We start from the raw sequence: 24685 nt of genomic DNA, 5'->3' as shown, positions 1-24685 counted from the left end.
GATTGTGTGGCGAGCTGAAAAGAGAGTTGACGGGGCTGAGAAGAGGCAGTGAGGCTTTCATTTCCTGCCATCCTCTGCCTTTCCTAGGGCCCTGTGGAAGCACTCATCCACACCACCATCCTCACTTCTCAGTACTCTCTTACCTCTTTTCAATTGTGTCACTGCTCTCCCTCTCTCTTTTCATCAATCTTTCTGTCAATCTTGCTTGATGAATAGTTCCAAACCTAAGAACCACAGACTAATAGAGACCTCTCATCAAAGACCAGTGAAGAGCTGCTAACAGAAAGAGACTGTCCTTCACATGCAATGTAGTAGAATATTTGACTGGAGTACCAGTAAGTCTGGCTCAGGCAATGAGGAGGGTCAGGAGCTTCATCTCATTCTCTTCTCCACCTTGAGTCTTCATGTTTTGGGGGTCCTGCGGCTTCCCTGCCCTCGGTCGAACCCCCCACACCTCCAGCCACCACGACCGGCTACCCCAGTCGCCTCGTTGCCATGCCGACAGAGACACTGCCACAAGACCTGCCAGATAGCAAGGCTGCTGGCCCCGCGACGGCCTTTAATTCTGCTGTACCCCTCCGTATACTCAACAAGGGGCCTGACTACTTCAGAAGACAGGTAGTGTGTGTGTGTGTGTGTGTGTGTGTGTGTGTGTGTGTGTGTGTGTGTGTGTGTGTGTGTGTGTGTGTGTGTGTGTGTGTGTGTGTGTGTGTGTGTGTGTGTGTGTGTGTGTGTGTGTGTGTGTGTGTGTGTGTGTGTTAGAGTAAGGAGCAAGGAGCTGGCAAAAGCATTATGTGTCCTCATTAAGATCATAGTACAATAATATTGGTGGGGTGTATGTGTTATAATTACAAACAAAAGATTGAAAATTAAATATAACAAAATATTTTATGAATTGTATCACATGGGGCAATGCAAAATACAATGCTCAAAAAAAATTAAGGAATCCCTTAATAGTTACAGTAGAATGCCAAGTCACTTAAAATTTCACCTGCTTTGCTGCAAATGAAATTGTCAACAGGTGAAATGGAGAGGCAAAGCAAGACAACCCCAAAGAAGGAAACGTTTTTTCAAGTGGTGTCTACAGACAATTGCCCTCTCCTTATCCTGAAACCGAGGAGAGCTGGACAGGGCCGTAGACGGGCATCAACCCAGAAGCATGACCAGTAACTGATCCTTTGTGGTATGAGGAACAGGAGGAGCACTGCAAAAGCCTGACAAAATGACCTCCAGCAGTTTACTGGTGTGCAGGTTTGTGAACAAACTGTCAGAAACAGACTCAATGAGGGTGGCACGAGGCCTGACAACCTCTAGTAGGACCTCTGCTCACAGCACCCAGCATCTCGATTAGCATTTGCCAGAGAACACCAAAATTGGCAGGTTTGTCTTAACAGATGACAGTAGGTTCACACTGAGAACATGTGACAGGCGTGAAAGTATCTAGAGACACCGGGGCTGTGGCTGAGGGGTAGAGTGGTGGTCCTCTAACCGGAAGGTCGGCAGTTCGATCCCCAGTCTGACCCATCTGCATGCCAAAGTGTCCTTGGGCAAGATGCTGAACCCTGAATGGCCCCCCATAGAACAACAAAGTGCTGCGAATAGATGCACTGCATGAATGTGTGTGTGAATGTTGAACTGTACTGTAAAGCGCTTTGAGTGGTCATCAAGACTAGAAAAGAGCTATATAAATACAGAACCATTTACCGTGGTGAACGTTATGCTGCCTGTTACATCATCCAGAATGACCGGTTTGTTAGTGGGTCAGTAATGGTCTGGAGAAGCATATCCTTGGAGGGTCGCACAGACCTCTGTGTCATAGCCAGCGGTACCCTGACTGCTGTTAGGTACCAGGATGAAATCCTCAGATCGACTGTCAGACCTTATGCTGGTGCAGTGTGGAACCCTGGGTTTCTCTTGGTGAAGGACAATGCCCAGCCTCATGTGGCCAGCGTGTGTAGGCCATTGACTGGTCCTCACGTTCCCCTGACCTAAATCCAATTGAGCAACTGAGGGACGTTAGGTATAAGTGTATCTGACGCCGCCAAGTCCTGCCTGGTGTGGTTTTAAAAAAAGCCCTCAATGGGTTGATGATTTGGGTTGCCACTGACTGTTGTTACGTAATTTTGTCCTCAACAATTATACAATGTACATCAGTAAAGATTTTCAACTTAAATATTTTGTCCATCAAGATCTGATGTGTGATTTAAGTGTTCTCTTAGATTTTTTGAGCAGTCTCCAAGGGTTAGGGTTAGGGTCCAAGACAAAGTGCTAAACAGAGGATTTATTGAGGTCAGAGTTAATTCTGTCCTGCTCTGATAAAGTTTACCATGGACCTGGTCCGCTTAAGCCCTTTTGTGATTGCATTTCCACTTCTCTTGTACTCACTATAACCAACAAATGATGGTATTCTTTATTTAGCTGTTACCTCTACTGCCAATCAACTAACATATACAATTTGGAGTTTAATGTGGAGCAGTTATATAATAACTGATACCTGATAATTTAACCTCAGATCAGTAGCAGTACTTACACTGATCCAACAGATTAGACTTATATTTGCTGATGAAAGCCATTGAGAAATAAATGAGAGTAGCTCCAGTAGTAAAGCAGAGTGTTCTGGTTCTGTTATGATTTATCATTGGTTAGTGCTGTTGTATGGCTATACCCTGATGCATGTTGGTTTTGCTCTGGATATGTATGATAGAATGTGTGTTTAATAAAATAGATGAGTGTTGTAATCATTAACATGCATTATGCTAAATCTGTGTCTCAGGTGGAACCTAACCCAAAGCGCCTAAGTGCTGTTGAGAGACTAGAAGCTGACAAAGCCAAGTACGTCAAGAGCCAGGAAGTTATCAATGCCAAGCAAGAGCCTATCAAACCACCCGTGCTGCCAAAGCCTACTGTCTGTCACCCACTGCTGTCAAAGAGAGGCTCCGGGATTGGTGGAGGAGGAAATGGAGGCGGGATACCTTTCAAAGCATCGAATAACAATGCGAAGTCAGACACATGTGCAACAAGCAGTGGCGGCAGTAAACGGGAGAATTTAAACCTGGAGATACTCAAAAATCTCCTAAATTCATCGTCCTCTTCAGGCAGTGGACCTGAAGGACTAGGAGGTGGAGCTAAGAGTGCTGTACTGATGAGGTCATCGGGGGAAATGGCCAAGAGTTGGATGCCATCAGGGTAAACACTGCAATTCCTATGTATTGTGTAAATTACTAGATTCAGATCATTGTAACAGTTTTGTAGGAATAATTAGCTTATCTGTTACCCTCTCACTGCCTCTGCCACATCTGCTGAAGCCTCACTAAGCTAAGATAGCTAGCAGTAGATACATGTGAAGCCCAGTCGCTGCTTTCATGTGTCAGTAAAACAGTCAGTTCTTATTTTACTTGAGACATTTCTTGGTTGAAACTGACATTGGGCCTCATTCACCAACCGTACAGCTGTTAGTTCAAATGTTCTGTCCACACACTTTAGCCTGTTAATTCTGTAGAGTTTATTTCTGTTCTGAAACGAGAGATGGCTCAGGAGATGTAACTGCCCCACACGGTGCGCGCCCCACCCAGGTCTGTGGGTTCAGTGCTCCCTGTGTGCACTGTGCACCAAGTGGGACCTAAACCTTCATATTATTCAAAACATTTTGTTTGAAACTGGCCAAGCATGTCCGGTCTCACTAGGTCCCATCAGGCCCAGGTCGAGTAACCACAGACGCTCAGTTGAGGGCTCAGTGCTGTGTTTCCGATTATGTGCTGCACCTTTCTTTTCTTTTTTTCCTTCCCCCTCTCTGCTTTGTAGTTGGCAATTTTTTTTTTTTCTATTATGCAACTTTCTCATGATACAGTGTACCCCATGTATCGTTTTTTTATGGTATTTTATATTCACTGCTGACACTGCAAAATGGAACAGCTGATTTTCGTTCAATCAATCCTGACTTCTTAAATGTTCTTTTCAATTTCTGTGATATCTGTGTGCACACAGCGCTGCAGTCTCATGGCTTTTAATGGGCATTGGTGGGGCATTTACTTATGCCAATTAGGAAAAACTGACACTTGTTACCAGCTAGCAAGCACATGGAATTCATCAAAATAAGAACAGAAATGCAAATATATCTGCAGTTTAAGAATGCGTCAACACGCTAGATGAAACAAGTATTTATCTTGGCTGTAAGAAATTCGGTCAATCGTTGATATATTGGTGTGTGGGGAAGTCTGGATGGATTCTGGAGCAGTGATCTAAAAGAGATGTGGGCATTCAATTCAATTTTATTTGCCGTGCACCAAATCACAACATACATTATCTCAAGGAACATTTACATATGGTAACGGTGGCAGTGTTAGTGGTCCTGAGGTATTTAGGTTTTTATACGTGTAGTGCATGTCTAAGCTTAAAGGCATATGACCTCCTCATAATTACATTTATTTATTTTTCTTTTTTCTATTCCTAGGATCCCATTAACATACCGATCTACAATGACACTTAATGAGCGACCTCCAGACTCAGGTCCCAGTCCAAGCACCTCACACTCTCTCCGCTCCTTCTCCCATTCACTGAAGGTCCCCCCGATCAACAGTGGGGGACGTCATAGTCCACAACCAGGAGGAAACCTCAACCTCAGCAGACGAGTCCTGGATGAAAGAGGAGGCAAGGGAGTCGTTGATCGCTCTCGTTCTCCACTACCGCCTCTGCTCACCTCCCACTCCTCCTCTGACCTCTTGCGACTGTGCAATGGCAAGCCACTCCGCACTGCCCGATCCAGCAGCTCCTCTGCTCCTCCCCTCCCTCCAAAACCTAACCCTGCATCCCTTCCTCCTCCCACACTTTCCTTGTCATTGCGTCCCCCTCAACCTAATCCATCTGCGTCACAATGTGACAACACCACCCATCAATCGCAACCTTGTGATCTTGGAGACCCTTCCAATACTTCAATCAATCCCCACCTGGAGGTAGAGCTTGGCTCATCTGTAGCTTGTCGCTCCTCACTACACAGATCTAAATCAGACCTGTCAGACCGGTATGCCCGGGCTGGAGCTGACGTGGAACGCTTTTTTAACTACTGTGGCCTCGACCCAGAGGAGCTAGAGGCAGTTGGTCCAGAGAATTTTGCACGAGCCAATTCAGACATTGTCAGCCTGAACTTCCGATCAGCTTCTATGATCTCCTCCGAATGCGACCGCTCACGGCAATCCTCCAATGATGGGTTGTCAGACGGGGATGAGGGTGGGGACGAGGAGGAGGAGGCTGGGGAGCGTGTTCCGTATGGAATCTCAGCTGTGGAACGAAATGCAAGAGTCATTAAGTGGCTTTACAGTATCAAACAGGCAAGAGAGACACAAAAAGTGTCACATGTTTAGGACAAGCACTACAGAAAAACTGCCCTGTGTTTCAGAATGGATAGATGGATTATTGAATAGATCAAATAGAAAGTCTGGCAGGTATATCGTAACTAGGTGAGGAAATAAATGAATAGATTAAGAAACAGACTCTTACCATCCAAGATTAACACCAAGGAAATGTAGGGACATGAATGGATGGATAGGATCATAATCATATATTCAAACAAATAAACAAAGGACGTATAAATAAGTAAACAGTTTCCCTATGGATACAGTTTAAACCGACAGACATAAGTCCTAGGACCCATAAAACCACATCTTCACTTTAATGGATTACAGGCCTTTCTCTCACAGAGTAAATTTTTGCTGGTCAGAGAGGGGTAGAGGGGTGTAGAGCGGTCATTTTCTAACAGAGGGTTGGCACTGCGATCTCAGCTTTCCCCATTCCGCATGCCAAAGTGTCCTTGGGCAAGATACTGAGCCCCAAAACTGCCCCTTTTCATAGAGAAAGTGTTGCAATAGATGCCCTGTATGAATGTTTGTGTGAATGGGTAAATGACAAAAACTGTACTGTAATGCGCAAAAATAGTAAAGCGCAATATAAATACAGACTATTTAATTTTAGTTGCAGGCTTGTTTCTAAATTTGTTTCAAAATACAATCATTGCCCATATCTCTGATGCGTTCTGTGAGTTGATAGCCCTGATTCTTTGCACATTCACGGCTGTTTCCCCAGTTGGAGAAGTGGGATTGTAAATAGAGACCTCATCTAAATATAGTGGCTTCAGGAAGAATTCAGACCCCTCACTTTTTGGGAATTTTTTCTAGTGTTTTGTTGATTCAGTTTTAAATGGATTGAATTAAAAATTTTACTGTACTAATCCAGCTAATCATTCATAATGACCAAGTGAAAACGTGTTTTTAAAATTTGTTTGTTAACTTGTTCAAAGCTGTCTTCAGACAAATTGGTGTCTGGGCTATCTCCGCGATTAGCCTTTCACACATGATCAGCGCAGCGGGAGTTCTCTCCTCAGACCCGTTATCAACAGCAAAAAATCCTCTGCGGGATTCAGGTGAGGGGTGGGGCTGGAGGCAGAGGCAGTAAGTAACACGTTCATTCTGCTGTGGAGTTCAGGTGATTTTGTATACAGCACATGGACACCACGAACATGCTTGATCATCTTCATCGTCTTCTACTTGTATGGCTCCACTTTTTAATCATAAGATATTTGGTTTCCTTTCCTTTTTCTGCGTCTGTTGTGTGTTAGAAGCATCATCAGTACATCATACTAGAGTAATTACGCTAAAGTATAGTGCGATTTGTCCCCTTCTGAATTACAAGGCAGTTGTCCAGTTGTTGGACTGAGCAACAGGTATTAGTTTCACTTGTGCTTTTCTTGCAATGACAAGTCAAAAAGTCCACTTTGGAAAATGCCATTCATAGTGTTCCAATATCTTATTGAACAAACTTGGAAAAGGTCCTGCACTCTTAGAAAAACAGATATGGAACTCTATCTGTCAAAAACTAGAAAGCACTTTGGAAAGACAGCTTTGTGAAGCTACTAGATATTTGTTATAGGTGACTTTTAAATGAATAATTGATCAAGTCAGTACTTATTCAGTGAAATCCCAAATACTCACTACATTGGTAATGATAGTAATCAAGTTGTTAACTACTACATTGCAAGGTTCTGAGAAACATGAAACATGAGTGGTGGCAAGCTAGCTTTCAAAAAGTTTTAACTTGTGGTAATATAGATATCAAAATTACTCATTTTAGGTTTTAAAGTGTGTGAAGATTGAGTGACAAAGAAAAAAGGAGGCAGTGAGAGGTTAAGACAGATAGACACATGATAAAAAATCTAATAGCTCAAACATACTTATCCATACAGCATTAAGGTATTTGTGCTAACCGGCCAATTTTATTAACAATGTTCTTATCAACCTGTCAATTTTAAGCAATTCAACATTGCACTGGAGAGTTTTAGTGTCTTATAATGTGATATTGTTATTCAGTGGCTGTACTACTCTGACAATATATTCAGAATTCATTCACAATTTGGTTAAATGTACAAAATATTGTTTACAATGTAATGGATCACTTAAGGCTCTACTTTAGTGATTCACTTTACTTGTTTGGTCCACTTAGCTTCTGGTCAGTCTGACATAGTAGATATGTGATGAAAATAGCATGACATTTAAAGATAAACTGCTCTTAAATGTGTATGGCTACCAGTCTCTCAAAACTCAGAAAGGTTTGACCCTGATCATGTGATAACTTCCCTGATTCATGTTATCTGAACAACGCAGTCCAGTTGCAGTCTCCCTCAGTCAAGGTCAATGCAAATTGAATACACAAATCCGGTTTCTGTTAACCAGATGTTTTTGTCATTTGTGGGTCCATCTTGCTCTGATGATAATGCAGGAGGAGATCAGCCAAACTGTCCAATCAATAGCTCACTGGTCTGTTCATATGGCGTCATGTTTACTTCTCCTAGTTCAATTATAATATGTCAGTAATAAATCATAGGGTGAAAAGTGAAAACTAAATCAACCAAACTACAGCTGGGGCCTCAACAGTGAAATCTGAACTCCTGTTATAAAGTATATGACACTGTCAATATCACTTTTTCTTCGGTAAAAAATATACTTTTATATCACATCCAAAGCTGCAGAATCCCTGAGCACATCCAATGAGTCATGTTTTTCGCAAGCATAACTGACCACAACAAAGATTGGCAGTCGGGTAAGATGAACAGTACTCAGTGGATTTCTCAATAGTAATGTTGCAGGACACCTAAACTCTCCTTTCAAAACATTGTCCGTAAAACTCTGTCATAATGTACACCACCATTCTAATACATGCATACTGAAAGTAATACTTGTGAAGCTGTTCATTATCATTATATAGGACGTATTATAAACGGAAAGGGTGATTGTGGTCATGTTATATGTCAGCATTCTCTCCAAAGTTTTTTATAATTGCTTGTCCTATAAATCGCAAACACAAAAACTTCACCAGAGATTCTGCTGTATGTCAAAAAAACACTGTAGGCAGCATTCATCATAAACACCTTGTTGATGTTGATGTTCTCAGCTCTGCTTTCTCTCTGTTGGCAATTCAGTCCCCGAAGCCAGCCACAGAATGTGTAGCTTTAAAAGCCCCTGTGTGTTACTGGATAATAAAGAGAGGTGGGCTGCCAAATTTGCCTCCACTATTACCTTTGTCATCTGTATCCATGTCTGTAAGTAACTGATATGCCTCAAAGTCTGAAGTTACATAGATATGAATGCAATGCCTCAGTCACCATTTACCATCAGTGTATCTGTCACCCCAACACCTTGCGTCACCTCATCAACAGCAACAGCTCTGGGTTTGCCTTACTTCATCTCACCATAGGTATATGGTTTGGAATTCACATGGTGACTACATGTAAGAGATAGCAGGGAAAGATGAGGCACAATTTAGTTAAAGTGACTATGGACTTTTCTACCAAAACTATCAGCTTGGCTACTGTCAATACACATCTCTAATAATTTGAAACTTTCATCTCAGTGCTGTGATAAGGCAGAGCAAAGATTCCAGTTGTATTATTAAATTATTGAAATTATATTTGTTAAATGAAAGTTGTAATTCACCATTGAAACCAAAAGTGATCAAATATCACCTAAAGTGATATTGCTCATTTGGGGAAAAGGAAAGGTAAGTAGAAGTATGGCCTTGAAATAGAACAAGAGAACATCGAACATGTTCAAAAGCTGTCATGTCATGAAATTTCATATTGAATGCACACGTCTCACTAAATTAAACTCAAGTGGAAGTGAAGTGGCCAGCCGGGAGACTCTCCCCCTCTCCTCACTCTGACCTCAGGGCTGTGCCTGCATGTTTGACCCCCCTCAAGCCCCCGGCCGGACCCCAGTAAGTCCTGCTGCTTCTCAGCATAAGCATTAATAATAACAATATTGTACTGTTCTGGCAGTATAATCATGCTTCACAGTCACTGGTGTTTTTTTAGCTTGGATTGACAGTTCTTTTGTGTTACCTGCTTTGTTAAACTTTTTTCTTTTGTGTGTACATGCTGTAAGAAAATGTATATAAAGCCATGCGTTGGATTTTATTTTTTCTCTTGTCTGAAGGTCTATGTTAAGAAAAGATAAAAAAAATAAAATCTGATGTTTGCCCTTAGTACAGACGTTTCAGATCAAATTGGGCAGGATTGTTTCAGAGAATATGAGACTATGTTTTTCAACATGGAAACTGCTCATTTTTGCGTGACTGAAAACAAAAAACATGTCAATGTTCAGTTTATTTTGCATTATTTCAATGAATGTTTTTGATTGCCATCTTTTGTGACTGATGCGTTTTTTCATGTGCTTATTACTTGAAGGATAATGTGGCAAAATAACAAATTAACGGCACACTGAAATTCCTGAGTCTGGAACCATAAATGACCATTACAAAGTATTTTCTCAATGTTTTCTCAAGGTAACTTATGAGTCATCAGTGCCAATCTGCTTCCGTACACATTAGCAACAACATATGTTGGTTAATCCAGAACCCACTGTCACAGTTTACTAGGGACTGTTTCTTTACAACAGTTTTTCTATTTGTCAGCTTGCCAGACAGCCTCTCAGCCACACTTACTCCAGACTTTAACTCTTGAGCTTAAGAATCATATCTCATGGAATCGGGACTTAAAGTATTCTTTATTTGATTGCCTAAAATCTGTCAGAGCAAGGACAGTCACCACTGTTGCCATATATTTAACATAACTTGATAAGATAATTTCCTCATACAATGCAAGTGTTAGGGTTAGGGTACCGTAAGTGCCACAGTAGAAATTGTTTTCAAATTGTATTTGGTTAATTTCTTTTTATATATAGATACTTTCCGGTGTGGGGTGCCGGCCAAATGAGAGTGAGTCCTTAAACTTTTGGCAACCAGGGAACCTGAGGCTGCTCTTTATTGGGTTGTTGCAGATTTTCCACGGGCATATCTCTCTGAGCCCAAGACACTTCTATTTACAACAAATTGGTATTGACTTATGTTTTTGTAATCTAATGTGATTGGCCGACCTTCAACGCCATCTCAGGTACTTCCACCGTCACTGAGTTACTTCCGCTGCGAGCTGACCAGCAAAGGTATGGCGACTTCAAGCAAAACTGAGGCAAATTCGAGATTTTCTTTTCAGAAACACAGTAACAAAGAGGATAAAGGAGCTTGGTCCGGATAGGCCAGATTTACGGATTCAGCAGCTGGCAAGTGATAGAGACGAACTTACACCCAGGGCTTCTCCTGCTGTTGATATTATAAACAGTTGAGTTACCAGATGTGGCTTCAGTAATATCTTTTAAGGCTTCCCCTGTTTGCTATTTTTAAAGTGTCGGCACAGAGGTACAACGAAGGGGGGCAAGACTTAAAATGTCTCTCTTATAAATGCAAACAGCAAGAAAGTTGCCGCAGTTGTTTAGACAACACAACAATTCAATCAGGAGAGACTTGATTCCAAATTTAGCAATATTTATTTTTGACAAACGCACAGACGTAATGTGAATGTTTTACAGTCTTTAGCATTTTAGACCCCTTTGAGCCGTCATTAGGATTAGAAGGAGGTGGAGCAGAGCATCGAACAGGAATACCCCCCGGGGTCCAGACACTGGTGGTGGTATATCGGTCAAACGTTTGTTTGGAAGGCACATATTATGCTCGTTGTCCTATTGGACTCGCTGAGTGTGACATCCTCTGCCCTCAACCCTTACAAAGGTAAGGAAAAACTACCAAAAAAACAACCTTGACAGGGACAAATGTAGAAACCTCAGGAAGAGCCGCATGCGAGGGATCCCCCTCTGCCAGGATGTAATGGATGCCACGAGTAACAGGTATATCGGAGGCAGTGTTGTCGATTTTTAGTCCGCGATCAACTGCCACCATGATCCACAGATCAGTTGGGGTCGGGATCCGGATGAGGTGATAAATATCCTTCAAGACTGGAGGAGATTGGGGTGGAGGAGGGGTTGCGCGAGTCGCTGAATGATGGCTGACCGAGGAAGAGAGGAGAAGGGATTTTTAAAGTTTGACAGCTGCTGATTGACTGGCTAAGAGAGACCGCGCCCGACCTGATTGGATATTTAGGAACGCCCACAATCAGCTGATCGTATACAGGTTAAGTCTTCTTGACTGGACTTACGCTAAGCTTGATGTCTACATTTTTGCGACAGGCTTAGCATTTCTCAGTAGCTTGATGAAGGGTGCAGAATTGGTATACTGTGTATAATATATTCAGACATGGACAAAATTGTTGTACCCTTCCATTAAAGAAAAAAAAACCCACAATGGTCACTGAAATAACTTCAAACTGACAAAAGCAATAATAAATACAAATTTACTGAAAATTAACTACTGAAAATCAGACATTGCTTTTGAATTGTAGTTCAACAGAATCATTTAAAAAAAAAAACTAACTAATGAAAATGGCCTGGACAAAAATGATGAGCTCACTATTTTGTTGCACAACCTTTTGATGCAATCACTGCAATCAAGCAATTTCTGTAACTGTCAATGAGACTTCTGCACCTGTCAACAGGTATTTTGGCCCACTCCTCGTGAGCAAACTGCTCCAGCTGTCTCAGCTTGGAAGGGTGTCTTCTCTAGACTGCATGTTTCAGCTCCTTCCACAGATGTTCAATAGGATTTCGATCAGGGCTCATGGAAGGCCACTTCAGGATAGTCCAATGTTCTGCTCTTAGCGATTCTTGGGTGTTTTTAGCTGTGTGTTTTGGGTCATTATCCTGTTGGAGGACCCATGACCTGCGACTGAGATCAAGCTTTCTGACACTGGGACGCACATTTCGCGCCAGAATGCCTTGATAGTCTTGAAATTTCATTGTACCCTGCACAGATTCAAGACACCCTCTGCCAGATGCAGCAAAGAAGCCCTACAACATATCCGATGTTTCACAGTAGGTCTCATCTGTCCAAAGGACATTCTCTTGGAAGCTTTGTGGCTTGTCAATATGCATTTTGGAAAATTCCAGTCTCGTTTTTTATTATTTGCTGTCAACAGTGGTGTCCTCCTCGGTCGTCTTCCATGAAGTCCACTTTGGCTCTAACAGCGACGGATGATGCAATCTGACACGAATGGACCTTGACCTTGGAGTACTTCTCTAATCTCTTTGGAAGTCGTTCTGGGCTCTTTGGTTACCATTCGTATTATCCGTCTCTTCATTTTGTCATCAATTTTCCTCATGCGGCTACATTCCAGGGAGGTTGGCTACAGTCCTGTGGACCTTAAACTTCTGAATAGTATGTGAGTATATTATAGTATAGTATGCAACTGTAGTCACATGAACATCAAGCTGCTTGGAGATGGTCTCATAGCCTTTACCTTTAACATGCTTGTCTATAATTTTCTTTTTCTAAACTCTCTCCTCGACTTTCTGTGGTCCATGTTCAGTGTGGTACACACCATGAGACCAAACAGAGTGACTACTTTTCACCCTTTAAATAGGCAGACTGACTGATAACAAGTTTGACGACACTTGCGATGCTAATTAAAGGACACACCTTAGTTTAACCCTATGGTCAAATTATTTTCAATCTTTTCTAGGGGTACAATCATTTTTGTTCAGCCCACTTTCATTAGTTAGTTTTTTTAAATGATTCTGTTGAACCAAAATTCATAAGCAATGTCTGATTTTCACTAGCTAATTTTCATTACATATTACTTTTGTCAGTTTCAAGTTATTTCAGTGACCATTGTTGTTTTTTCTTTCTTTAACAGAAGGGTACCAACAATTTTGTCCACGTCTGTATATATACAGTATAATGTTTTTGTTAAATCTGGCTTCAGTTTGTTTGTCTCCCCCCCCAACACTGCGCCCCAATAAATGTTATCACCAGCCACCACTGCATTACATCTAATATTGTTCCAGCCACTTACAGCCAAGATATATGCACATGCACTGGACTTTGTCACCAGCCCACCTTGATTCAGGTTCACTTTCATTGTTATTCATTCTCATACAAAATATGCAGCTGAACAAAAAAGTATTGGACTGAATGGGCCAAAGTGTAGGTTGATTAGTTTGTCAGCAGGACTTAAACAAAAACTTCTTTACAGTTTCCATGAAACGGAAGGATAGGACCTGGGCTAAAAAAGAACACATTAAATTTTGCTGCAGAGTCACACAAAGGGGTTGATCAGGACGTTTTTTTCCCTTTCTTTAACATTGCATTCTATTTTACATTTTCACCAATTTCCCAGGAAATAATGTATAGATTTGACTGAAAGAAATCAGTCATATTTAGTGGACTTGATTACTGTAATTTGGTTCAGCCTGATTGAATTTAAAGGGATAGTTCACCCACAGATTTTAATTCACTCATTATCTACTCACCGACATTTAAATTCGACATGAAACGGTATCTTTTACACAATGTTTTTAGCTTCAATGATTTTGAATGTCGGGGGTTACGGACACTTGGATTACACCACAGGAGCAGTATGGAGGCATTTCCTGTTATTTTTCTGTTTGAAGAAGCAGTCACTGTTAACTTCAATTGTATTAGATTCGGCTGCAATGCCATTTACCCCTGAATATCCAGAAGTGTTTTGTGGACTCAAACAATCACCCACCTTTCCACCGCCATTGTGGTGAGTACATAGAGGGAATTTACCAAGTTTCTTGGATGGAGTATTGCCATAACTCACAAAATCATTTTGGCCATAGACTGAATATCCTGTGAAGATGGACAACATACTTGATCCTCCAATGTATCTTGATCACCACCTGTAACTGGCTGCAGTAAACGTTTTTATCCCTGCCTCCTCCATGTTGGTAGGTGGAACAAGGACCAAACTAAGAAGGCAAAGTACACATCAAATATATTTTTCTCAAAGATCATTTCCGTAAATTTAGGTTGTTATTGTTCCACTGATGTTTACTCAGATGGCAGCATTCCTATTCAGGATATTTTGGCTTCATTTTGGGATAATTAAGTTCTGGGATGAATGCAATAGGTGTTTCTGAGAGCAGGTCAGTATATCTGCAGTGTCTGTGTGTGTGAGTAGGGGTGTGTTTATGAACGTAAAACACAAAATGCCAATATTAGAGGTCAGTCAAGAGGACAATAGACGAGAATTAGTAGATCCTATAGGTTAAAGTCTCCACCACTGAGGCCGTCACACTCCTTCACCATAAGACAGGGTTCCTGCCCTGGATTGTGGCTGAGGGGGTAGAGTGGTCATCCTCTAACCAGAAGGTCGCGGTTAGAGGATGTAGTGCCTAACAACTTGTTTCAAAAAAATGTGTTTGGCTTAGAATTTCATTGTCCAAAAGAAAACAAGTGGACCAATGTGGCGAAACGTTCCAGACGTGTTTTTGGCAGCAGTCTTCTTTCTGGGAAGAGTTCTTGGTACTTATATCGGTGCTCTGATATTTTACTCTTAAAGTACATAATTGTCTCATTGGTATGAATTGAGCTAACTACCAAATCAACATCATCCTTCAAGTCTAGTATAAGTAGCCAGACTGGTTCATCCTCTGGTATCAGATTTCCAACATTTAGTGGTTACAATCTCAAAAAGTTGGAGACGGAATGGACCCGTGGCTTTATTAAATGAACCCAATATGCATATTTTCTTTTTCTATGGCTAGAGCTGTGCGATATGACCAAAATATCATAAACCAATATATGTAATTTCATATCCCAATAACGATACATATCGCGATATAGCACATTTTTGCTGTAAATTCAGGGCATAAATAATTCATATAAAATGCTAAAAAAGGTAAGGCCTACTTCTTATAACAGGAGAGCAAGTGTTATTGCAGCAAGCTCAGTCCCGCAATGTTTTAAAGTCATGTGACCTGGAGATGTTTTGCACCGCTGGAAAAAGTCTGACAAAATTTCTAACCAGCCCACAAATCACTACCCAGGTACTAGGGAAACTAAACAGTTCCCTTCCTGACAATGAGCAGCAAATCAAAGATCAGATAAAATACACTGATCTTGCTGTTGTTCTCCTTTACACTTGACATTTATTGCACTTCTGTCCGTCCTGGGAGAGGGATCCCTCACATTTCCTTTACTCTTGCTGAGGGTTAAGGGCAGAGGATGTCACACCTTGTTAAAGCCCTATGAGACAAATTGTGATTTGTGAATATGGGCTATACAAATAAAATGATTGATTGATTGATTGATTGATGGATTGATGGATTTATTGATTGATCAATGCCTATTGGTGCAAAGCAGTGACTCATATATTTGGTGAAAGGAATTTGGAGCTCTGGAAATTTGGGTTGAGGAAGTTTCTCAGGAAATTTGGTCGTGATTTAATCAAAGAAAAAAGAGCAACTAAAGAAAAGATTGTTACACAATTAGCTACTCTTTTTCAAGGCTCTGTCTGATGTGGAGAGAGATTAATACAAAAAATTACTAAATTAATTGGATGACTTATTTTAATAAAGGGCTAAATGTGAATACTTTCGTTCCATAACAAAATGGTTGGAAGGGTGAACAAACCTCAGCAAATAGCTGCCAATTGAAACAATTATTATTTTAAATAATACACAGAGGCGTTAAATAAAATTTTAACCCAACTCTAGAAAAAACACAATAGAAACTGCATTCATAGTTACAAAGACACCTCACTTACAAAGGAAGTACTCTACTCTCCAAAGCTGAGGCCATTCCAGACATCACTCTGTCTCACTGTATGTTGATTCTACTGTTTCCAAAACAATTGATGGTATGTTTTTTGATTTTACCTGCCAGTGTGGGAGCTGGAGGTTTCTAGACATTAAAACACATTGAAGATTCATTGGCTGTGACAACTTATTAGTTACCCTTTTTCTTCATGTAATTTTATTTAAAAAATATGTATTTTCCGAAATAGGTTGCCTGGGGTTTATTTTATTGTGTAATTATAATATTAGTAAAATCCCAATCGAACTGTTGAAATGGTCTCTCCTGTTTAAACATATCTTTCTCTCCACATAAGTATTATATCTGGAATAATTGGGGCATTCTCAAAAACTTTTAATATTTATTTCTTGAAGTTCAAATACAATATCACACTTTTTGGTAAACTATTTGATCCGAATGACAGGCTGTTTAACTACTCCTTTTTAAGGAGTATGCAATTATATTTGATCCAATTCCTTCAGGTATAATAATGCTGATGCGGGGTGTTTACTTCACTTGTAAACATTTAGTTATTGATTTAACATATATATGACTCTAATGGAGGTGTTTCAGTTAAAGGTAAAGTGAACAGAATAATAGAAACCCCTTAATGCACCAACACACTCATTCATGTGTATGTAAATGTGGGTGCATGTGCACAACAGTAAAACAGCAATACAAACTGAAGCCTCAAAGTTTTGGGCTTTGAAACAAAAGATAGAAAAAAAAACAAATGTACATTTTTAAGTCCCCAGATGCAACAGTAGAACCTTGGGGTGCTTTATGCCGCTGACTCACTCTGTCACTTAATCTGATACAGATCGTCTGTGCTTTTCAACCGAGCATCCTGTTAATAATAAAACTATAGGAATCTATTTCAAAAATACATTGTGTCAATCGCTTACATAATAGGTTGTACCCTTTAGATCTTTCCTTTGAATATAACATTGAAGTAAGTATTATTTCTTTGACGCGTTTGATTGATTTTAATATTGATAGTGAAGGTATATTCTTCATTATAAATATTTTATTTCTAATCAGTAGATTAAAACAAATGTAAATTGAGTTGACCATCTTTTAATGTTTATTTTTTTAATTGAATTGAAGGACTATACCCCTTTTATACTGGATATATGTGGTGAACCCTATTGGTGTTTATCTGTCACATCAACATTTCGAACACTACATTTATACCCTATATTGTGCACTAATTGTTTCCCATAATGCACCATGCAAAATAGTGTACAACCATAGACTGTATGTGTACAACTCATGGTTACTTACCTACGTCAAACTGAGCAATATCTACCATCATGCATTGTGCCCGCGGTGTAGAGATTATGGAAGCGAGGGCAGCAGTAACAGCCTGACCCGTGTTATAGATGTAAATACGAGCAGCGTATCACAGCACAAACCTGCGGAAACAAGTTTATTTCTACCTTTACAGATGATCGTTCAATGTGTTTTTTTGCATTAAATTATTAATACCAACTGTAAAATAAGCATCTAAAATAGTACTGTCAGACAGTAAATGATGATGATGTTATGATGTCACGATCCTGCGACAATTAAGTCATTAACTGCGCAGATAAATTGCATTGAGTAGAGTCCGAAAGCGTCTTTTCTTTTCCATATGAGGTCACATAGTTCTCTGTATAGAAGTCACTATGTAGTGAAGCAGGGAATAGTGAAAGAGTGGGCGATAAAGGGTAACTCCCCTCTGGTGACGGTGGTGGTCATCACGTGATCTCGCAACCCGGAACAATAATTCACTAGTAACACAAAGTCGTCGAGGGAAGAGAAAGTGTAAACAACGACACTCGCTGCATCTGCACATGGTCTTAGTCGGATCTGCTGGGTTTGTAATCAAAGTGCCAGGGTCATATGTCGGATGACCCAGGAGTCCACTGAAGGCGAAGCTGGTAATGTGTTCATGTCTATCCCTAAACCATTAGAAGTAAAGCCGTTAGAGACTGAGTCTGTGTCCAACTGCACATTCATCCTTAACACGCGGAAAGTACATGGTCTGTGTATCATCGTATCATCTCGTTCTTATTATTTCGTTTTGAACCGAAACCATAACAACAGAAGACCTAATGTACATTCAGGTTTTAGCTTTAACAACAATCATTTCTCCTCGTTTTGGTTTGTCAGAGGGGAAAAAAGGGACACTATGAAAGGAAAAAAACACTTTATGAAAGGTATTTCCCGTTTCCATTTTAGCTTACACATTTATTGTGTCGTATCTATCGGTACCCATTAATTTTCTTGGCTTTTATTTTGAAAAATGTTTTTTATTACATCCGAGTCGCGAGTCAGCCTTTTTTCAAGTATTAAAAGAACAGCAAGATGAGTGAGGAGAATGTGTCTCAGCACTAGACAGTTTAACCGTTGTTAACTCTTTCTTTGTCACTTTTACATAATTTAAAGAAACTGAGAAGAGTCATCATGTAGGTCACTATGTATATGAAGAAGTTTCTCAGAATTTACATAAAAAAATTGTTTTTGATGTTAAATTAATCGCTATTGAATCTTTATAGTCACCTGTGTTCTAACTAACCCTGCGTGTTTGGAATGGGCTGTTTGCTTTCCCCAATGGCAATCAATCAATCAATCAATCAAGTTTTATTTGTATAGCCCACATTCACAAATAACAATTCGTCTCATGGGGGTTTAACATTGTGTGACATCCTCTGTCCTTAACCCTCAACAAGAGTAAGGAAAAACTACTAAAAACTTTTCACAGGTAAAAATATGTAGAAACCTCAGAGAGAGCCACATGTGAGGGATCCCTCTCTCAGGACGGACAGAAGTGCAATAGATGTCAGGTGTAAGAAAACATCATCAGGATTTTTAGCAGCATCCATGAGGCTAAACATTTTTCAATACTATGTGTCAGGCAGTCCCGCTGCAATCACAGTCTCTGGCCAGCAGCCAGCAAGACCACGATCCAGCATCAGGATGAGATCCACTGTAATCCACAGTCATTGTCCACCGCCGCCAGTTAGAATCCATTATCAGCTGCCGCCTCGGTCGTGGTCCCTCATCATCCGATGCCAACGCGACAAAGGATCCTCCATTACAACGACGATCAGCTGGCACGATACAGAATCCACCGAACTGGATCCACTGGATCCAATGCTGGTTGCTGCTTTCATTCTGAAGCTGTAAATTCAACTCTGGACTTCCTTTGGCAATACACATACAAAAATGTGAAGCTGATAATATGGACAGCTCTGGAGATTTGTGAGACACAGAGAGACAGAGATTACTGAAATTAGTAGATAAATGAAATGCTCTGTTTTATCATTGCATTCCATACTGTGAAAATACAAGTGTATTTTAATTTTCAGAATGGCTTATTTTTTATACATGCCAGAGCTTACTTCAGAATAATTCCTTGGCATTTGTGAGCCCTCCTACAAGAAGCTCTGTGATTCAGCGTCAACTTCAGCTTGATATAAGGAATGGCAGCAACAAAACAAATGTTGTGCTATTATTTTGTAGACAAATTGATTCTATAAATATTGCTGCCATAGGCCATGATGGACATCTGCATCTGTGACACTTGTGCATCTATTGAATTCAATTTTCAATTAAATCTATCAAATCATAATATACATTATCTCAAGGCACATTAAATAGATGGTCAAGACCTTTAAAATTATACAGAAACCCAACAGTTCCCACGATGAGCAAACACTAATTCGATATTTTTTTTTACATCCATAGTCTAGACTCTAGGGTGTGGCTTTCTTTATACTCTCATATTCATCTTTTGCAGCCAGGTCTAGTTAAAGACAGTCAGTTGAACTGATGGTCAGTAATCAGATCACTAACGAGTAGGAATTTTGGATTGTGAAACCTGATATTTAATAAACCCCAGTTTATCCTTCTATTATTTGGTACCAATATAGTGGTTTTACTAACTTTGATTAGTTTTGTTTGTATTACTCCTCTCTTGTTTACTTTTGATTTAATTCATTTAGGTGGTCGGGTGCAGACACAGTTTCTATGAAATACTGGTCAGTCTGATATGGTGAAATAAAAAAAATCCGTCAATCAAAATAATCGGGCAGGCCAGGTATTATAGTTTTGGCCCAATGGCCTGCTGGCTTAGACTAGACAATCTTAAACCTGAAGCAATAGTTTATGGCTTGTACCAATTAAAAAAATTAAATAGTATTAATAATAATCTTTTGTATGTGGGAGGAGTGGATTACTCTGGGCACAAGGTTCATTGTGTAGAATTTAGGAACATCTAGTGGTGAAGTTGCGTGTTGCAGCTGAATACCCCTTACCTCACCCTCCCCTTCCAAACATAAAAGAGAACCTGTGGTAGTCTTCAGTTGTCATAAAACCTCAAAGGCTGTTCAGTTTGTCCTTTCTGGGCTACTGTAAAAACATGGTGGCCTCCGTGGAGAGGACGCGCTCCTGGTGTAAACATAAATTATTTAAATATAAAGGCCTCATTCTAGGGTAAAGAAAACAATTTGTATAATTTAGATGAAACACACTAGTGAAAACATCACTAGGATTGTTTTATATTCAGTTTTTGCCAATAGATCCCTTTCTGTAGTGGTGTGATGCACCCTATAATAGGTCTGTAGGGGGTGAGGTGCCATGTTTTCCACAGAGGACTTTCAGGGTGGTTTAGTCTATTGTTTGCTTTTTGTACCTTGTAATTGACATGTTTGATCCGGGCAATGTTGCTTTGGAAAGTGACTCAGATGAAAGCTGCTTCCCCACTGACTGTAAGTGGCTATTTGAAATTATATTATTATTGAACAAATTATGTCAAAATCACACCAACCAATTAGACGCTGCACATATCAAGTGTTAAGCTGATTAGATGAACATTTCTTAAAATATTTGTTCCACTGACAGAAACACACACACACAAACACACATACACATACACACTTTTGTGGAATTAATAAGACAGACAGATGGATAGATACCATGTATCTACTACAAGAAGATGTGTGGGAACTATTTGTTTGCAGAGGCTGTGGTTGTGTTATACCAGGTGGCACAGAGGTAGCAGAAGACACTGAATATACACACACTAGCTGCTCATCAAAGAGCAGCAGCAAAGTAACAAACTATCCTGCATTCTGATATACTTAAATATTTCTTAGTTATGTCTCTTTCATCTCTCCTGTATTATGTACCAAATGAATTAATATAATATGATGTATAATTGTACAGCACTCCATATATCTGGTGACTGGTGTTACTGGTTACTTTTTAGGTTAATTGTTTGCATAGAAACTCCACAGAAATAATTCAGGTTAGTAAGGCGAAATTATAATTATCTCTAGATTGTATGGCGACTCTACTGATCTGCAATCTGGGAGTTACCCTCAACCAGGTTCTCTTGCAGTGATGGACTTGTGTGTGCAGGAGGAGACCTTCCATCACTGCTGTCAGCTCCTCCTGCAGCAGTCAGAGCAGCTGAGAGATGGCTGGAGCTGGGAGTCAGTCCAGGTGAGAACATATGCTGTCATTCTCATTAGCGTAGAAAGACCCCTGCCAGTTTCCTACAGGATGTAGTTAATTTGATTTTCTGATATGGCTTCAGGGTTCACAGGTGGGCTACTTGAAGAAGACTGCTCTCAGGTCCGTTGACTTCAATTCAAGCTCTGTATGGGACCAAGTGGGATCCAGTTCAGACTCAGGATCCCACACTGTCTGTCGTCAACAGCAACAGGAAAAGGTACAGTTGAACAAGTCAACATTAATTTCATGTCATGTACTTTATTTACTAGCTGTATATTTACATTTATATATCACTGAATGTTCACAGTCAATTATTTTAACTTTCAGTTGTATTTAAATTAACATTCAATTAAAAGGCTGTGTAAAGCAATACAAATGTATTCGCTGACTACCACATCACAGTTTCATCAACCACCCAAGCAAACTTGATTACTTAAAAATAAGAGTAAAATAGATAGGGTTCAAAATAATAAAAAAGTGAGCAGTATTCTGCTGCTCTTATATAGCTCGCCCTAACTGGCCTTGGCTTCCACGGCCGCCGGACAGACAGAGTACACCCAAGATGAAGTTTCCCGGTGTACACAGTTTGCACCATTAACTAAAGCAAAGGGGGCTGTTGAACTGTTTTTTGACATATTTTGAATTAATTACAGCTGTGTCATTAAAATCATACGGGTGGGCTTTGCTACTGAGGGAAGCACTTTGTCATGCATGTCGACCAATAAGAATTGTGATGACGATGCGCGGCCTCCTTCTCAGGCTTTTAAACAGTCAAACTTATTACTACATAGTTCCCAATCTTTACACGTTTTCAATTATCACTTACTAACATGTATAGCATGCTAAGAGACAAATGACTGACTTTGCTTTACACGGTCCTTAAATGAATGATCTACAGTACCAGAAGAATCTGCTTAACATGGGGAACTCCACTCTCTCTTCCCCCACAGTCTGCTCTTGTTGCCTCATATGATTCTGACAGCATCAAAGAAGACATAGCTGACGATGATGGGGTCTGTGCAGTGTCTAAAGACAGCAGAGAGGTGCTTCAGTACGAGTATCACATCCTGTACTCCTGCAGCTATAGTACTCCTGTGCTCTATTTCAGAGCCTTCACTCTGGGTTAGTTGCATGTGTGTTTGTGTGTAGTTCATTGACAGTATAGTGGTTTGAAGAAAGTGATGATAGAGTTGTCAGTGTGGCCCCTCGCCTTTACCAGACCTCTTCACCTAATACATTAATACCAGGTAGTTCATATATTATGACTAGAAGCACACCATATTTTCTAATTTGTCCCACCACAGTTTCATAATGAACCCAAGGTTTTTTTTCATACTTCTCATAATAACATAAGAGATCTCTAACTTCTATTTATAGCACTATTATTCGCTACCGCATGCTTGATTTTTATCTTCCATGCAGAAAGTCAGACCTCATATTTTCAACGGCATTAGTGGCATGCAATGCAACCACCAAAGATGAGATTTCTATGATTTTACATTATAATTAGACCTGGATATCAGATGAATGTTCTCGTTTGTTTCTTCTGAAGTATTGCTGCAGTAGAAGAGGTGGTATAAACCTCTACATATTTTATCCATGTCAGTCTGTCATAAGTATACTGTGTGATGTGATGTCTCTGCTTTTTCCTGACATGTTACTCCGATAGAGGGGAGGAGCCTCTCATTGGAGGAGGTGTGGAGCTCTGTTCATCCAAACTTTGGAATTCGACTTCAAAACAGTCCTCTCAATACAATTACTCAGCAGGTAAAACCCGGGACGATACAACTATCAGCTTTTTTATCAGTATGTGCCTCTCAGTGCTCCACTGAGATCTGTTCTTCGTGTTTCAGGAGCATCCACTGCTTGGACAGCCTTTCTTTATGATCCATCCCTGTAAAACAGAGGAGTTCATGAGGCCTGTGCTGCAGCTGGCTCGGGACCAACACAGGTAATATCACTGTAAGTTAAGTTGAAGCAATGGTTTCATGAAGGTTTCATGTGGTTTGAGCATCAACATGCTGTTATGATGTGTTACTTACCTCAGTATATCCCATAATATGTTCAAAGTACTCACTTTTTGTATGTCTGTGTGTGTGTGTGTGTGTGTATATCTGGGAAGGCCGGTGAACTATGTGTTGACATGGCTCAGTGTGGTGGGTCCTCTGGTTGGTCTGGATGTTCCTCTGATGTACTTCACCCTGCTCTTACCCAGCCCATCCTTACTCAGCAACACCAAGCCAAACTGATGCTGCTGTTCTCTGCCTCTGTCAGTAAGCATCGCCATGGAGTGGACAGTGGCTTCCATCTATAGATGGGCATTGAATAATTAAGGAGTGGAAAATTAAGCATCATATTTATTATTGTGCAGTAAATCTGATTGTGTTTTTTGACCTTTGTAGTCTATACATTATCAAATAGCGCAATTGTCTGTTGCTGCTATCGATCCATACCCTACCTGATGTGACTTTGAAAATAAGTATAGAAATTATATCTTGGAATGTGCATAAAGCAAAATTTATTTGAGTATCTGTATGTTTGCCTGTGTTCAAACTATTTAAATAAATTTCAGATCTGCATTTTTGATACACACACTGGCTGGACTCCTAAAATATGATTCATACAGAAAAGTGGTGCACTTCTGCTTGCTCCTTATCCAACATTGACATTGGGAATTTCATTCATTCAGAGTTCATTGAAAAATTTGTATTCACTCATCCACTCACCACTATATATGGAGGGTTTTAGTAAAAAAAAATGGTTCAGGGGTAAACAGTGTTGTAGTCAAATCCAATACAATTGTAGAAGAGACTGGGGACCCCCTCTTCATACGTAAAAAAACATAACATGCCTCCATACTTCTCCTGTGGTGTTCGTAAGCCCCTTCATTCAAATTTGACTCGAAACGCCGTTATTAAAAACAATGTTTTTAGCCTAAATGCCCTCTGATATCCTCCTCTGGAGCCACGTTCATGTTCACACACTGCACACAAGCTCTCGTCCATGGGTAAGCGTGGGGTGCGCGGTAGCATTGCAACCTCCGGTAGCAGACATTTAGGCAAAAAATATGGTGTAAATAACACGGTTTCGAATCGAATTTGAATGTAAGTGCCTATGGACACTTGGATGACACCACAGGAGCAGTATTTGTTTCTGT

At 40.2% G+C, this 24685-nt stretch overlaps 2 protein-coding genes across 4 annotated transcripts; both read left to right on the top strand.

Moving 5' to 3' along the window:
• The first annotated feature begins 485 nt into the window (after positions 1-485).
• fam110b (family with sequence similarity 110 member B) lies at positions 486-5972 on the top strand. The gene is made up of 4 exons (XM_061083692.1): positions 486-618; positions 2774-3186; positions 4451-4862; positions 4950-5972. Exons 1-4 carry the CDS (start codon positions 496-498, stop codon positions 5355-5357), a joined length of 1356 nt encoding a protein of 451 aa, XP_060939675.1. The 5' UTR covers positions 486-495; the 3' UTR covers positions 5358-5972.
• An 11817-nt stretch (positions 5973-17789) lies between these two features.
• atg10 (ATG10 autophagy related 10 homolog (S. cerevisiae)) lies at positions 17790-24120 on the top strand. Of its 3 annotated transcripts, none has more exons than XM_061084095.1 (7): positions 17790-17948; positions 21413-21516; positions 21611-21745; positions 22479-22650; positions 23198-23295; positions 23382-23479; positions 23651-24120. In XM_061084095.1, the coding sequence occupies exons 1-7, from the start codon at positions 17918-17920 to the stop codon at positions 23775-23777; spliced, it is 765 nt and encodes a 254-aa protein (XP_060940078.1). In that variant the 5' UTR covers positions 17790-17917; the 3' UTR covers positions 23778-24120. The 3 variants fall into 3 exon arrangements, with proteins under 3 accessions (XP_060940078.1, XP_060940079.1, XP_060940080.1); XM_061084096.1 differs by having other exon boundaries at positions 21351-21516; XM_061084097.1 differs by having other exon boundaries at positions 23382-23490; positions 23651-23720.
• Positions 24121-24685: the final 565 nt, after the last annotated feature.

This window comes from Limanda limanda, chromosome 13 (assembly GCF_963576545.1).
Source record: "Limanda limanda chromosome 13, fLimLim1.1, whole genome shotgun sequence".
In the NCBI taxonomy this organism is placed as follows: Eukaryota; Metazoa; Chordata; class Actinopteri; order Pleuronectiformes; family Pleuronectidae; genus Limanda; species Limanda limanda.
This window is presented reverse-complemented; position numbering and strand designations above follow the sequence as displayed.